The 17,354-nt window shown below is 42.2% G+C and overlaps 1 protein-coding gene across 3 annotated transcripts in view; it reads left to right on the plus strand.

Moving 5' to 3' along the window:
• The window catches only part of STK39 (serine/threonine kinase 39), a 298,465-nt gene that overhangs the window by 103,835 nt on the left and 177,276 nt on the right, over positions 1-17,354 (plus strand). For all 3 annotated transcript variants that reach the window (XM_082689250.1, XM_082689249.1, XM_082689251.1), the window contains 3 exons: positions 1,743-1,876; positions 11,517-11,565; positions 11,669-11,734. In XM_082689250.1, coding sequence (XP_082545376.1) covers positions 1,743-1,876; positions 11,517-11,565; positions 11,669-11,734 — 249 coding nt within the window. The remainder of the gene's footprint in view (positions 1-1,742; positions 1,877-11,516; positions 11,566-11,668; positions 11,735-17,354) is intronic.

Here is a 17,354-nt window from a genome sequence, read left to right on the forward strand (position 1 = left end):
ATATTGATGTTGCCTTTGCAGATGGATTCTCCCATTTTTTTTTTAAATGATCTGTAACATTTCACCCCCGTGTTCACTGTGTCATGTTGGTGACTCATCTGAAATAAGGGAGCCCAGTGTTTTCAGGCAATAACCTATATTTGGGTGGTGTTTTCCGATCTTTGTAATTCTTTGAACTGCCCTATGTTATTATTTCACTTATTCTGAGATGGGGGTAGCAGGGCTGATGGACCCAATTAGATTTTGTTTGGGGGCTGAAATAGTGGCTAGAAATGATGGAGGTATTTTAGAGAATACAGTCTTTGTTTGTTTCACCATTTTCCTAGGAAAATACTGGAAAAATTTAGGAGGGTTAAGAAAAACCCAAGGATAAACAAAGTTCAATAATTTCACTGATTAAAAAGTTAATATGTTCTTATGAGAAAATTTGGAAGTCCAAATAAGAATCAAGAAGAAAATAAATCATTCATAATCTCATTAACCACAGACAATCCCTGTTAAGATCTTAGCAGAGTTTAGTACATTGCTCTTTTCTCTCTGTATTTATGTACATATTTTTAACATTCTTAAGATTAGGGTGTGTGTGTGTGTGTGTGTATATATACCTCCTTTTATTAGCAGAGAATTCAAAGTTGAGGTGTAAACAGTTGAACTGCCCTTGCAGAGAAAAAACACAAACAACTTGGAAGATTATTGCTTCCATCCAGTTTTTCTGCATTATTTTTTCTTATTTCTTGATTTCTTCCTTTCCCGACCCCTGCTTGTTTCCCACCCGAATCCAAAGTCCCAGCGCTAACCCCAGCCTGACGTCCTGTGGGGCTCCACTGGGACTTCACAGCTCGCCCACTTTCTTCTGTTTGCTGTTATCCTCCACAAACCATGAACTGTCACTTTAGTCCTTCATCTCTTCACACATCTGAAAGTGTTTGAAAGGAGTCCTGGCATGTATCACATTTGCATCAATTAAGGCCATTTTATGCATTAATGAGGTTTATTTCTTTTATAGGTCAAGTTCTCTTACTACAAGTTCTACTCTTTTTTCTTAAACAAGTAATTTTGATGTGAATGAATGGAATTTTTACCCTTTTTTGATTTGAAGCTATATTTTTATGTCATTTTGTCCCCTTCTGGAAGAAGTAGCGTGGCCATTTGGCTCTGGTTATGGTTTTTAGTAACTCGTATTCTGGCTAGCTTTCAGCAGCCTTTAAGCAATATTCTGTAGGTTTGCTCATTGAAAAAAGGAAATCATGTGTTACCTTCTGGGATGCTGTGGCTTTATTTTTAGGGTTGGCAGCATGTCAGCAGAAGCCTTGAGTACGGGCGGTTCCTTACTTATGAATGACCTGTACACATGACCGTTCATGGCTGCTCTGGGCCTCCCTCTACCCCACTTTCCCAGCCTGAGCCCCAGCCTTCACTAAGCCTGTGCTGGAGCTACGTGCTCCTCGAGGCTGTCTGAAAGCCAGTTCCCAGAAGTTCTGTCCCGGCCACTCTGGGGACATTTTTCTTCACCCACAGAACAGATTTTGTAAGTTCTGTCAATGGAATAACAAAAAGGTGAAAGGGCCCATGAACAGATTTGCGAAAGGAAATGAGGACTTTCAGTACACACTTTCTGGAAGGTTAAAACCACAGAAAAGCTCCTCATCCAAGATGGCGTCTTATGTGTTGGTGAAATGTGAAGACACGACTGTAGCAGCGGCTGTACTGACATTCTGTCTTTGTGTTTGTTTCTGCTGCAGGTGTTAATGCTGACTTTGCAAAATGACCCACCCACTTTAGAAACAGGAGTAGAGGATAAGGAAATGATGAAAAAATACGGCAAGTCCTTTAGGAAATTACTTTCACTGTGTCTTCAGAAAGACCCTTCGAAAAGGTACGTCAAACCTGGCGGATGAGTTAATGACCTGGTTTGAAACACAACAAAGCTTTGATTGTGGCCAGGAAAAGGCTGTGTGAGGACACCCGAAAGGTACTTCTAGTCCAGGGAAAATCCTGCTCTGGCCCCTGGCTTCCAACCTGTTCTTGGAGGACGGGGTGGGGTGGAGTGGGAGAGGAGTGAGGAGGAGGGAGAGGCAGAGGAAAATTTTTAGTGCTAATGAGATTCACTGTGTTTGTTAGGTGTGGGCTCTGTCATCAAAGGAAATGAAGTAAAACAGAAATCAGAAAAAATTGGCAGCAGTGCACTCAGAAGCTGAGCTAATGTTCTGCACTGTGTAGGTTGAGCTGACCTCTCAGGGTTTGAATATCCTGCTAGCTCCAGTCTGAACCAGGCAGAGCTATTGAATTTTGCATGAGCTTCCTCTTAGTTGCAGAACAAGTTGTGCTGTTTGAAAGATTATCAGTAAAGAAGATTAAGAATTTTGCATTAGAAACATTAATCATATAAACAGAAGCAAATGGTTTGAAATTAACGTGCCTGTTTCCTCTTTATTCTTGGGTTATTGCCCTGCTTTGTAGCGTGTGTGTCTGTTTTTGGAGCGTGTTTCTTTTTTCTTAATATCTGTGACTTTGAAATACCCCAGCTAGTGATAATGTAGCCCCGTGTCTTGTATCGCTTAAAGAACAATGTTAATGACGTGAGCCACACAGGCTTTGCCTGGGTAAAGTCCCTTTGTGGAGTTGGTTGCGTGGTGAAGCCCTAGTGTACCATCAGCGTAGACCACAGACCTGGGGAGTCACTGGCCACCTTACCCACCCAAGGGTTTGAATTGATACTTGTATTTGAAGACACAAAACACTGACTTCTTTCCTGAAGCTTTCCTTTTCAGGGAAGGACCTGATTTTGGAGGGATTCTGGTCTTCTTAAATGCTTTATGAAACTTAAGTCTTTTCTTTTTACACCGTAATCTGCTGTTTCAGTGGGCGGCCCTTCTCTAGATTAAACAGTTTTCATTATTTTAACCCATTCACTGTAGCTGCTCGCTTCATTCCCTTACAGTTTACTGAGTTTGCCTTGAATCTTCTCTAAATCAGTCAACCTTCCTTGTGGGGCTAGGTTGAAAGACTGCTGTCAAGCATCTTTATTTATTTATTTATTTATTTATTGTTTATTGTAAAAGGGATCATCGTTTTGTCACACCATCAGGCTGTTTCTGCTTAAACATCTTAGTTGCCTTTTCTATTGGATTTTTAGGGCTTGTTTTTCTTCTGAAGTTATACTGAGCTTTCATTGAGGTTACTTCTTCACACCTCTATTGGGTGAAGATGCTCTTGGGTTCTCATTTTGTCCTGCAACACTTGCTTGTCTTACCTTTGTAGCTGGTGTTGTCTCCAAACATAAATTTTTGGCATCACCAAGGAAATAGTTCCATCCTCCAGAGCCCGTTGAGAGAGGTACCTGTCTTCCCAGTTAGCTCTGGGTTGTGTCTGATGGTCTCTGGGATTTTCAAACTAGTTGAGATCCCACGTAGTGGTGATGATGTGTAATGTCACTCATTTCTAGCCCTTCTGGAAAAACTGTGGGGCAAATTGCTGGTGTACTAATGATAGGACAATAGATCTCTTTAGGAATTTGTAAATCAGTCAGAATAAACTAGATTATCATACATTGTATTTAATAAATTGTTCTTATTTCTTAATAATTTTGAAAGTCTTTCCAGGAGTTATTTATTATATGCGCTTGAATGTCAGGTTCCTACCACTCCACCCCTCCAAAAAATTCTTGAAAAGAGTCGTGCACCATATATTTGAATTCTTAAAAATTCTTCCCCTCAGAGTGCTCTCTTAGTAACTTGTTGATTTACAAAGTATTACTAGTTTAAGGACTTCTTTCAGATATTTTCATTATAACATAATCTAATTTCACTATTGCACAATTGTCTTCTATAACAAACAGAGAGTATTAGTGGTGCAAATTCTTGGGACTGTTTTTTAAAAAATTGAAGTGTAATTACCATACAGTGTTATATTAGTTTCAGGTGTACAATCTACAGCTATTTCACCCACCCCGATGAACCTCCCCTCTGGTAACCACCAGTTTATTCTCTATATTTAAGAGTGTGTTTTGTTTGTTTGTTTTGTTTCTTAAATTCCACTTACGAGTGAAATCATATGGTATTTGTCATTCTCTGTCTGGCTTTTTTCACTTAGCATTATATCCTCTAGGTCCATCCACATTGTTGCAGATGGCATAATCGCATTCCTTTTTATGACTGAGTATATTCTATTGTATATACGTCCCGCATCTTCTTTCTCCATTCATCTGTCAGTGGACACTTGAGTTGCTTCCCCATCTTGGCTATTGTAAATAATGCTACAATAAAAATAGGGGTGTTCATCTGTCTTTTTGGATTAGTATTTTCCTTAGGTACATACCTGGTAGTGGAATTACTGGATCATATGGTAATTCTATTTTTCAATTTTGAGGATCTTCCACACTGTTTTCCACTGTGGCTGCACCAATTTGGATTCCCACTAACCGAGCACGAGGGTTCCTTTCTCTCCACATCCTCTTCCACATTTGTTTCTTATATTTGTGGCTAGCCATTCTGACAGGTGTAAGGTGATACTTCTTTGTGTGTTTTTTTTTTCAATTAAATTAAATTTATATTTTTAAGTAAACTGTCCCCCAGCGTGGGGCTTGAACTCACAATCCTGAGAACAAGGGTCACATGTTCTACTGATTGAGCCAGCCAGGCATCCCTTTCATTGTGGTTTTGATTTGCGTTTCTATGATGATGAGTGATGTTGAGCATCTTTTCATGTGTCTGTTGGCCACTTGTATGTCTTCTTTTGAGGCAAAAAAAAATTCGTGAAATATGAGAATGAAAAAAAAACTATTGAATTTTTTAATATAGCATGCAGTTTCAAAATATGTATTCATTACTAAATAAGTGAACATTTAATTGCTACACAAATCTGAAAGAAACCGTGAATATTTCCTGTCTTCTCTGTCTTTGCTTCTGTTGTCCAAACATTATTTCTCTGCCTCTGTCCCCCTTCCACCCTCTTTTAATCCTTACTTGAAAGGTCCCATCTTCTTAGGGTTAGATAAATCAGAGTGAGATTCCTAGCTCTACTATATCATTGTCTACATGACTTAGTTTCCTTATCTGTAAAATGGGCCTAATAACACCTGCTTCATAGGATTGTCATGAGGATAGAATACAATCACACACTTAAAGAGATAGCACTGCGGCGCCTGGGTGACTCGGTCCGTTGAGTGTCTGGCTTTTGGTTTTGGCTTAGATCATGATCTCAGTGTGGTGGGATTGAGCCCCATGTAGGGTTCTGTGCTCAGCGGGGTGTCTGCTTGAAATACTCTTTCTCCCTCTCCTATTGCCCCCACCCTTCATTGCATGTGCCCTCTCTCTCTCTTCCTCTCTCCCTAAAAATAAATAAACAAACAAATCTTTAAAAAAAAGAGGATAGCACGGTCCCTAGGGGGTTCCTGATTATTCAGGAAATTGGGGTTGTCATTCACTATTTGCCTTTTTCTTCCTGGCTGAGTGGTATTATTACAACCCTTAGTTTTCCTATAGTATGTTGAGGATATATCTCTTAAAGCACTTACCACATTATGTGCATTTATGGACTTACACATCTAATTTCCTCATAAGTTTGTAACTTTTCTAGAAGGAGAACCTGTGTCTTTCATCTTTATGTCTTTCTATCCACAGTCTGTATTACATAGTTGATATTTCTTGAGCAGCTGGAGACAGTGGGGAGCTTGCAATTTGGCGATGACTTAGACTCATTGAAGAATGTTTTAGAAACAAACAATTTGACTGGGTTGAGGAGCAAATGCAAGATTTTTGATAATTTTTTTTTTTTTAATTTTGCATGTTGATCTTCTACTTGCAATCTGAAAGCAGTTGACAGGTACCCAAACCCTGGTCTAGCCGAGGACCTTTTTAGCAACAAATAGAAACATAGGTGAACAGTGACCAGGACAGATTCAGTCCCCTGCTGGAGCCCTCAGACTGCCTGAGAAGGAGCTCTGTTTTCAATCAACCTGAGAGCTCATGGCACTTTTCTAAGAAAAGAGAGCTGGGATGTTGGCGCTGTTTGGCTCATCCAAATCTGTGCTCTGCTTTGAAATAGACTAAGAGGTGCTTATATTTGGATAGCAGAACATTTTGCTATTTCTTAAGAAATGAGCCTTAATCCTATAGATTTTGTACTTCATGTGGATGGCAACTGTAAAAGGAACCAGCATTTTCTTCAAGCAACAGGAAGGTGCATATCATGTAGATAAATTCATTAGCAGTGAATAAAACTTGATATTACTTTTGGGGGGAGGGGAGGGTGAGAGATACAGCTCTGTCTGAGGTCAGTGAGATTTTTAGAAATTATAATGCAAATTGTTAAAACTACTTAAACTGTATCATGTTCATCCTGAATCCTTTGAAAATTATTTTAAGTCTCAGAGGACTTTGGTTCATCCATATGTATTAACTGGATCCTTTAAGAGATTTTCTTCTGAGAACGTTGGTACTGGCAGACTCCTGCATTGTTTTCAAGGATTTAAAATGGAATCATCATTCATAGCCTGTACATTATTTGGGTTGTTGGCGCATAGCATTTTAGCTTTTCTTGTACAACAGTGTCTGTATTTAGGTTATGTGGCATTATTTGAAAATTGTTAGCAGCCATGTCAGATGTAGCTATGCTTGCAGGATTCTTTGTCTTATGTGGTACTCAGTTAAGAGGCCGGCAGCACTGATGGTTCTGTATTAACCGCATACTGGTAGTTGCTATAGCATAAAGCTAAAACAAACAAGCAAGCGACCAAACACAAAAACCCTAAAGTCCATTGGGCTGCACGCACCTCACCTTCTCTCATGCCTTCTGTCATTTTCTTCCTCCCTCGTTTTCCCCATTCTTTCCAGTTCCGCTTTCCCATACTTTCTTATGGAGATTGCTCGGTGCTTGTATGATTCTGCCTCCAAAGCTGCAGACACTTGAGGTCATTTGAGTGCACAGAGGATCTGCTGTTAAGTTCTTCTCTGTATAGAGTAGACCTTATTATTTTTAATGAACTGTATGGCCTATTAACATAAATGTTGAGCCTATACAAGAAGGAATGTGTCTCCTTTAAACCATTTCTCATTTCTTATGTGAAGTTGAATGTTTGTCTTTATTGATGAAGGCTAAGAATGGAGAGTTTCTTTTTATTCTCTGCAGCATGCTTTTCTTTACAGTTTTGGTCACCATAGAAATGACCTTGCTGGGAAGGGAAGGTATTTTCTCAGCCCTGTATCTTGAGGTATGTCTGGCATTTCCCAGCCTCCTCTCTGGGTTGGTCCTACACCTGACCCTTAGTGTGTGGAAGGAGGAGGCAGGGTACAGAGGAGTGAGGGAAGCATGGGGCTCTTTACTTTAGGACCTCCACTGTGCACGACTTAACCCCCCCACCTTTTTTCTTGTTAGTATGAATCTAATTTTCATTATATCGTTCTCCTATTCATTACTACCTTGAACAGATGCTTAGAATTTGGTGTTGACTAGATTTGGCTCTAGGAGTTGTGGTCCTGTGTCCCGAGTGTCTGGTAGCATCAGTTCTACCCCATTGATTATGGTATGGAAATTGAGCTATAGCCGTTTTCTGGTCTGTGTTGGGCAATGGGGACATAAAAACGAATCCTGTGTGGTCTCTGTCTTGAAAGGGTTTATAACCTACTGGGTTCAAGGTGGAAAGACATAGGAACAGATAATTACAGAATAGGATTGTGGGTAGATTGGTTGTGTGAGCACTGAGTAGGGAATAATGAATTCTCCTTATAGAAGCTGAGCAAAGTATCTCTGAAGATGATGACATTTAAATTGGTTCTTGACTGATGAGCAAAGCTGTGCTACTCAGTTACAAAAATCTTTGAAGAAAAGCAGCGCGTGCTTTGTCATGAAGGAGCACAAGAAGGACGAGCGAACCTGTGTAGCTGGAGGATAGAGTTCACGAGAAGCACGATGAAAAATGAGGAGGGGGGAGCGAGCCAGCATCTCTCTGGCTACTGAAATCTGTTAGGATGGATAAGAGTTGGGTTTGTACAGAAGCCAGCTCTGGAGCAAGGTGGGTGGTGGGTTAGAAGGAAGAAGAGAGACATAACAGAGAGACTGACTGGGGCCAAGCTGTTGTAACTATATTGACCAAAGGCCGTGAGGGTTTCGACTGAATCAGGTACCATGATTGAGTCCCTCAGTCATCATGATTTTCTAAGGTTCCCTTTCACTTAAAAACGTTAGAGCTACGTTATTTTGTGTGCCTCTTGGTTTTTAAAATTTTGTTTCATGTTACGAGGTGCCAAACATGTTATAACGCCAAGTCTCGCTCAGTACAGTGTGGAATGGTTGTCCTGCGCGTTTTCTCCGCGGCCGTCCCCTTCGCCCGGAGCTCCATTCCAGTGTTGGGACGTTCCCAGGTGCCTCTTACAGCCTAACCGCACACGCTAACTGGTATAGGCCGGATCCCAAGTTGCTGGAGGTAGCGTCAGTGTCTGCCGTATTCACGGCGGTATGCTCGCACCTAGCATCGTGCCTGGCAAAGACTGGATGCTTACTAAATATTTACAGAGGGAGTGAAGGATGAATTTGGAGTAGCTGGAGGCCAGAGTCCTTGCCGACGATCAGTACGAGTATACAGTAAAATAACAACCAAAGTTAAATCGTGTGAAGTAGCAGCAGCATTTTTTAGTTTTCGTGTGCCTGTTTAACGAGGTACGAATTCTTGAATTCGAACAAGCTCAGTGAGAGGAGATGATGGCACACAAAATGTAACTGACTCATGGCCCACCTGTTGTTTAGACCTTTATTTACTCAAGGCAATTAACAATTAACAGCTGTTTATTGCAACGGATGAGGTGACTCCGGGTTGTCAGGTACCTCCAAGCAGTGTTCCACTTGAAGCTGAGGGAAAGAGCAGTAACAATAGAAAAGTTCTTTGCATAGAAATACAGTTTATGAACCCTGTAGACATACGCAGTTTCGACGGCCATGCCTCTTAAAGATGTTTCCTAACTCTTCCGTATGCTTGGCTTCAGTCCCTGGACATTTAAAAAAAAAAAGACTTTATTTATTTATTTGACAGACAGAGATCACAAGTAGGCAGAGAGGCAGGCAGAGAGGGGGGGGGACGTAGGGTCTCCACTGAGCAGAGAGCCCAGTACAGGGCTCGATTCCAGGACCCTGAGATCATGACCTATGCTGAAGGTAGAGGCTTAACCCGCTGAGCCACCCAGGCACCCCATCTCTGGACACGTTTTAATGGACCTTCCTGGTTCCCAAGCAGGGCTCTCCAATCTTTCCAAGTCTGAGGACTCCTTTTAAACTTGCACTCCTCTCAACAAAATACTGTCTGCACCTCTGGTGAATATCCCTGGAGAGAACACTTCCTGATAGTCAGTAATGTTTCCCTTTCACCTCCCCAATTTTTTTTTTTTTTATGAAAAATTTTAAATACATGAACGCATGGAAAAAAATAATACTGCCTTTACTTCTATAGCGTCACCTAGACGCAATAGTTACGAAAATTTTCCATATCTGCTGTGTCTGTTTATCTACCTCTTATTTGCTGAACAATCTGAAAGTGTGTGACAGACTTAATACTTCAGTTTGCGTTCTCTGCAAACAAAAACGTGTTCCTATATAACCACAATACTTTTCCACACCTAAGAAAGTAAACAGTAATTGCCTGAAATTGCCTTGATATGTGGCATATTCACGTATGTGTAATGATTTTCAAATGTCTTTTGTAGCTTCTCCCCCTTCTTCAAAGACAGGATTTAGCAAGGGTCACTTCTGGCGTTTGATTTTGTTTCTTTAAGTCCTTTTTAATCTGGAATAGTTCTTTTTTCTCCTTTTGCTCTAGGACTCTATTTTTTTGTTTTTAAGATTTTATTCATTTATTTGACAGAGAGCAAGCACAAGTAAGGAGGAGGGGCAGAGGGAGAGGGAGAAGCAGACCCCCACCGAGCAGGAAGATTGATGGGGGGCTCCATCCCAGGACCCCGGGATCATGACCTGAGCAGATGCTTAACTGCCTGAGCCACCCTAGGGTCTCTTATTGTAAGGTTTTACAGGCGAGATAAACACAACACCAGGCGAGATAGGCGCAAGGCAAGATTTATTAAAGGCGCCCTTGGGCGAGGTTCGGTGATTCTGGAGAGGGGAGTCCGGGAAGTCGCGCATGGGAGGGGTCAAGGGGTCTTTTATCTGGGTTAAGACAGGGCATAGATTCACAGCCATATAAGGTAAGGTATTTGGTGATTGGAGAGTAGGGGGGAGTCCTGATGTTCCTGTTTTCTGCATAGGTATCGGTTTACTTTGGTGACGTGCCCCTGGCATACGTCCTTCCGGTGGGAGAGTCATGGGTTAAGGAAGAGGGTGGCCTGGAAGATGACGGCCTGGCGGCCATTTTTATTGTTCCTCCTGCATTCCTGGAGCCACCGACCCAATACCTATGATGCTGAGTTTTTGAAGAGATCAGGACAGTTGTTTTGCTGATTATCTACTGCTCTAGATGTATCTGATTCCATCTGCTTGGCTACTTGTTTCAGAAGGAACTATTTGAGGAAGGAAGCTATTCTTTATGGAAGAATGCTATTTAATAAACATAGAAGCAATGATAGAAGTAGGAAATCAGCATTCTGTCACCTGCTATGAAATAATTCGTTAAGACAAAGATGCTAAAACTGCTAAGGAATAGAATACTCATCCAATGCCATAGTGTTACCCAACAAAATACCTGCCAAAGACATTGGGGAAAACATACCTTTACAGGGGTGAGATATCAGGCCTGGGGATCATTGGTTAAACTTGGCATCACTCCCAGGGAGATAACCTGACATCCTGGGCCCCTGATGGGCCGTGGGGAGAAGTGCACAGCATCATCTATGGAATATTCTTCCCCTGACATGCTCCATGCAACCTCGCCAAGTTTTTAGACCTACTGCTCAGTGTATAGGAAACACAGAATAGAGAAACAAGACCATCAGGAGCCCATCAGACCAGCCCAGTAATGCTTTTAAAGGGGTTTGCATTTTACTAATCACCCTGGCATGTACCTTCCCCTGACAACAGGTGGGCCATATACACTTGAGACAGGGTCCCTCACTGGGCAGACAGAGCCTGTCCACAGGATGGGGACCCCAGGCCATACCTGCTGCTCTTGGGGAATCAGAGATCACTGAAGACTATAATTTCTTTGACGGGGTCATACGGCAGCTGGCACGGCTTCTTAATAAATACAGGGATTGAGCTCACAAACGTGTCAGTCTGACACCTTTCAGACAGACTGAATTCACTCAGCGAGGTGTAAGGACGAAGGGCGGAAGGAAAACTGATCATGCCCCAGAATTTAACTTACAGGAATGTATGCATTTTGCAGCAGGGGTATTTGGAAGGAACTGGGAAATAGGCATGGTTTTAGTTGGGGGTCCGCTTGTGATTAATATAGTTTCTGGTTTTGCTATTCCCGAAACTGGTTTTCCAGAAACACTCTGGGACTTGCCTGTTTAGTCAAGGCAGTGTATTTATCAAGTGGTCATTGTTTCAACTCTAATTTGTTATTGATCTTTCAGGCCTACAGCCGCCGAGCTTTTAAAATGCAAATTCTTCCAGAAAGCCAAGGTAACATGCTTAAAAACCCACGTAAATCTGCTATTTTGAAATCACTGTGAATTTCTGCATATGCTACTTGGTGTTAAAACTGTTGGGAACGTTTGTTTTGCAGAACAGAGAATACCTGATTGAGAAGCTGCTTACAAGGACCCCAGACATAGCCCAAAGAGCCAAAAAGGTAAGCACCACTAGCCTTTGTGATCCAGCAAGGGCTGCTCCCCACCCAGGGAAATGAGACCCACAGAAACAGGAAAAAGATTGCCACATCCTCATCATGTGTTATTCAGAGGTTATCCGATCAGTGATTCCTTGGATGGCTGCATTTTTGCCTTTCGGGTATCTCTGGCTTGCTGTTATGTGTTTGTGGAAAACAGTGTGAAACTTGAATGATTTCATTTTTCCATTTATCAGCTTTGCTTAAGGAAGGTCAGAGTGGGGAGAGGATCATGATGGGGCTCGGATCCTGGAGACCTGAAATAGCCTGGAGTATCTTTCCTTTGGAAATTTCACCCAAGAGGAGCAGTCATTTTTAAGCTGTTTTGAAATGACAAAAGAAAACCCCAAATCTGTTCTTGGTGGTTATCTTCAAAAAATCTGATTTTATTGACAAATTTAATGGTTATCTTGAGTATCTGTGGAATGTCGGTCTTTTCCTTATAAAAGACCTTGGCCCCTCTTGTAATTTAACTAAATTATATTAATGATTACCTGAAAAATTTTCCATTCTTGCTTTTAGATTTTTAAAAAAAAATGATGTATATGTGTGTGTTTATTTGTGTATTTATCCAGAGTTTAATTTATTTGTAATTACTGATTGCGTTATGGCATGAAGCCTAACAAAATTTAGCTTCCGGTTTGGTTTAGTTTGATTTTAAAATTATATTAGATATTTATAATTAAAAATATGTAGGTAGTCACAGATTTAGAAAGGAAGTTTCTCTTTCCCCCACTTTTTATGGTTAATAGTCACGGGGAAAGCTGATCCGAATCCGAGTTGTACGCTCTGAAGTAAAACTGGCAGAGAAATATGCCTCAGAGATTACATCTCATAGTGCCCGGGTACAGTAACTGACTGTTAGTTTCCAGTCATTGCCTTTCCGGAAACATTGTGTATGAGGTACATTTTGCCGAGGTCTTAACATTGTTTTAAGCATATTTAAGAGTAGAAGTTAAGATACGACCCTCTGTGTCCAGGTGTGTGACTAGGTGACTAGCAGAATTCTTGGAGCGGTGGGCTTGGGCAGGGGTGGGGTGAGGCAGGGGGATTGCCACATTGGCCGCACAGACCTGAACCGGGGCTGGTCTGAGGGCTGTCTCTGAGGGAAAAGTGAAAGTTTGGCAGATGGTCCCTCAGAGTGGTGCATATCAAGGGGTGACAGGAATGCTAAAGATTCAGTTTGAGGCAGCAAGGGCCCAGCCGCTATCTGAGGGCTCCAGACAGAAGGAGGACCCAGGAGAGACGCCCTGGCATGTGCGAAGCCGAGCGCAGTGATTTTGGTCAGACATCTGAAGCGTTAGCCCAAGTTGGAAAATGCTGTTAAGGGAGCCATTGGCTTGTTCTGTTTGTGTCATCCCCAAAGAACATTTCTGTGGGTCTCAACTTGTTTTGCTAGTTTTGCCTAGTCTCATCCTAGCGGTTGCCCCTGGAGAGGGTTTGACAGGCCTGTGTTCTGAGCAGAACTTTAGCTTTGCACCCCCAACTCCTGTCAGGTGGCCTGGAGGCTTCCAAGGGGCAGTTTCCCAGTGGCTTCCCTCCTCTCCCAGACCTAAACTTGCCGTGTTCGGTATTTCTGTCTGAGTCGCCCAACCTCAGAATGCTGGGGCTATTTTTGTATTTAAGGTCTCTTTTCCCCCTTGCTCCTCATCTGCTCGCTCTCTGGGCCTCTGCCACAGTACTTGGAAGGTTCTCCTGGTTCTGATGGGACAGTTGCACTCCCTCCCTTCTGTTCCTCCTTTCTGTTCTTTCTTAGACACTGCCCCAGGAATAACTTTCTGATCGTGTCACTGAATGGCTTCAAAGTGGTTCCCCAAACTAAATAAAAACAACCCTAAGAACCCATAAATGAAAAAATAAAGAAAGGCTCACCTGTCTGTCAAAGAAAGGCCCACCACCTTCACTTGAATTCATGGCACCATTTCAGCTTCCAGCTTCCATTGTGAACTCCAGCTCTGGTGAACCACCCGTAGCTCTCACTGCTTGTCTGTCCCTCATGAACCTGTATTTTTTTTTGAAAGGCTATCATTTTGAGAAAATGAAGAAGCTTTTCAGGTCCTAGCTTTGTTTTCCTTCTTTTAAAAAATATTTAAATTCTTCATTACATGTGCATTCCAAACCCTGTTTTGCATGTCTCTTAAGCAAACCATAAGCAGCTAAGAGTTTGGGGAGATGTGATTTTTCAAGCATGTCTTCTGCCACGTACTTGCTCCTGGACTTTAGACTTGAACCTCAGGGCTTGTTTCATCACCCATCCCTTCAAATGAAAACAACCTCATGACTTAGTGTCACAGAGAAAGACTGAAGGGAGAATATAAATTCATTGTTTAAATATCTTACAGGAACGAGAGTAGCCCATTGCAATGTGGTTCTTACCCTCGAGCTTCATTCAGTCTGCTGTTTTCCTGTGAGAATTCTCGTTTTCCAGTGCCCGTGGGTTATCAGCTATGCCCCACTCCTTGCCTGTAGACTCCCTGGCAAGTATGCTGACCAGAATATCGATCGCAGCTCATGTCTCACTCATGTCAAGTGCTCACAAGTGTTTGCTAACTCCGTGAACACCTATGCTTGTGTGTACCCTGGAAAAGCCATCTGAAGCTCTCTTTCTTATGCACCCCAAATGCTTGGCATTCAGTTGTTCCTGGGGATTCCTCTTAGCAGCAGGCCGACTGCCTTCTGTTTGTGGGGCGTGGGATGCTGGGGAGCAACTGTGCTGTTCCTTGCTTGAAGCTTCTCCTGTGGGCTTGGTCCCATGGAAGTAAATATTATTTTAATCACCAGGAGCATTGAAGACCTTTGTTGTAGGATGTCTTTGCTTGTCTTCGGTGCTTACCGTGTTTAAGCAAATTCAGTTTAAAAGTTTGTGTAGGGGAGTCTTCAGTGTTACTTGTGTTGTCCACTTGTGGACTTGTCTTTATTGACTTCTTCTCGGCTTCTCACTTTCCTGGTCGTAGCGGTGTCTCCTGGTTGATCATCCTCTGGTTTCCCAGTGTACATTGGTTCTTCAGATGCTCCTTTTGTCTGCGGGTCCTTTGATTTCTGTCTCCCCGGTTTGTTGTTTTATTTTTTTTTTTATTTTTTTTTTTTAAAGATTTTATTTATTTATTTGACAGACAGAAATCACAAGTAGACGGAGAGGCAGGCAGAGAGAGAGGAGGAAGCAGGCTCCCCGCTGAGCAGAGAGCCCGATGTGGGACTCGATCCCAGGACACTGGGATCATGACCTGAGCCGAAGGCAGAGGCTTAACCCACTGAGCCACCCAGGCGCCCCCGGTTTGTTGTTTTAAAAATAGAAACAGATAGGGGGCGCCTGGGTGTCTCAGTTGTTAAGTGTCTGCCTTTGGCTCAGGTCATGATCCCAGGGTCCTGGGATTGAGCCTGGCATTGGGCTCCCTGCTCAGAGGGAAGCCTGCTTCTCTCTCTCCCACTTCCCCTGCTGGTGTTCCCTCTCTTGCTGTCTCTCTCTGTCAAGTAAATAAATAAAATCTTAAAAAAAAAAAAAATAGAAGCAGTCCATCAATATACCAGTGCTTAGAGGACTGGGCCCGTTGAGCAAGCTCTGCACAGTTAGGCAAACTGTGTCAGAAACAACAGTTTCTGGGGCGCCTGGGTGGCTCATTCAGCTGGGCGTCTGCCTTTGGCTCAGGTCATGATCCAGGAGTCCCAGGATCGAAGCCTGCATCGAGATCCCTGAATCTGCTTTTCCCTCTGCCCCTCACCCCGCTCTCATGTTCTCTCTCTCTCTCTCTCTCTCTCATTCTATCTTTCAAAAAAAAAAAAAAAAAAAAACCTTTAAAAACAATAGTTTCTGCTTCTCCTCCCTTATGAAAACAAAAAATTAAGAGATATTTTTTAATGTGTGTGTTTTTTTTTTAACATGAATAATTCTCATATTTAAAAGAAAGAAGGGCCAGCTGTTCTCAGGAAGTCCCTTGAGCCCTCTTGTGCTGTCCTTTGGCACAAGAGAAGTAGAGGCTGTCATATTCATGTTTGCCCAGAATGTGAAGCATTATTTGGGAGCCATGGAATTTTATGTGCTTAGGTGATCTTGTCTTCATCCAGACTGATTCCTCTAAATCAGGAAGAAGAAATAAAAATAGACCAGTGTGGCTTTCCTAGTAATTACTGACATAAAATGATTGTGTGTGTGTGTGTGTGTGTGTGTGTGTGGTTATTGTGGAAATTAGGGATATTTGTTTTCTTCCTGGAGGCAGAATATTTGGTCCATTTGGGCCCCCTCCGCCCCCGACAGACAGTGTTGCTTGGGGATCATCTTGATTTTCTTTTGCCCTAATTTTTCTGTCTGTGAAATGGAAATTCTGTCTGACCTCAGGCATGTGGTGAAGGGTAACAAGAGATTTGATGTTCCTGTACCAGAAGACATCCTGTGAATTCTAAATGAGAACATGCTAATAATGACCCATGAGAAAGAACAAGGTTAAGTACAGCTATAATTTCTTTTCAGCTTTTCACTTCTCTTTGAGCATGAGAAGAAATGGCTTCATCGCCATTACTCCTTCTCAAGTGACATTTTAGGGGCCTGTGTCCAGCCATCTTTAGAGGTTTTAAACCTTGAGCATGTGGTGTTCTGCTGTTTATCTTACTAGATTCCCTGGGTGGGGAAGAGCGGAAATCACTCTGCTAAGATTGAATGCAGATGTGTACGACCGTGTGCATTTTCTGTAGGAGCATCTAGGTGCTGGAGTTGGCTGGGGTCTCTGCTCTCTATTAGTGATGCGAACCTTGAGTCACCCCATTCACACTCCTGTCCATACACTTTCTGGAGCTAAAACACACTGATGGCAGGAGAAAACAAAGGGTTAGTTGCTGTACAGATATCTCAATGCCAACTGCTTAACCAAAAAGCATATTGGCCAGGGAAGGGATGAAGAGGGAGGAATGCAATACGCCTTATTGAGGTTACCTGTGTTTTCACAGGGAAAGGAATCACTGGAAGATTTTTTTGAATTTTCTTAATTTTGAAATTGAGAAGTCAGAAGTGATTATTCACTATCAGAAAGACAGAGATGGGCACCTGGATGACTCATTTGGTTAAGTCCGACTCTTGATCTTGGTGTGGGTCTTGATTTCAGGGTCATGAATTCAAACCCCACATTGGGCTCCATGTTGGGTGTGGAGCCTACTTGAAAGAAGGAAGGAAGGAAGGAAGGAAGGAAGGAAGGAAGGAAGGAAAGAGATATTGTATCACTGCTGCATTTGAATGGAACCATTGTGAATTGGAAAAAGTAAGGTGGCATTGGTGGGCACCAGAATTTCTTATATCAGACTTGTAAGATTGACTTCATATTAAGCACCCCAGTTTGGTCCTCCTGTGTGCTTAGGAGTAAATGGGTAGGGATATAGGATTATGACAGTTCATATTTATTTAATAGTTCACATGTGTTCATAATTTGTCCATTCTATTTTTATGTTTTATTTTGAAATAACTCCAGGCTTATAAAAATGTACAAAAATAGCACCAAAAAATTCTCTCTATATTTTCTCTCTCTCTGGCTTTGGGAGCATTTCAAAGTTATAGACCTGATGTCCTTTATCTTTAAATATACTTCAGTGTATGTTTCCT

Source organism: Mustela nivalis, assembly GCF_964662115.1.
Source record: "Mustela nivalis genome assembly, chromosome: 11".
NCBI classification, from domain to species: domain Eukaryota; kingdom Metazoa; phylum Chordata; class Mammalia; order Carnivora; family Mustelidae; genus Mustela; species Mustela nivalis.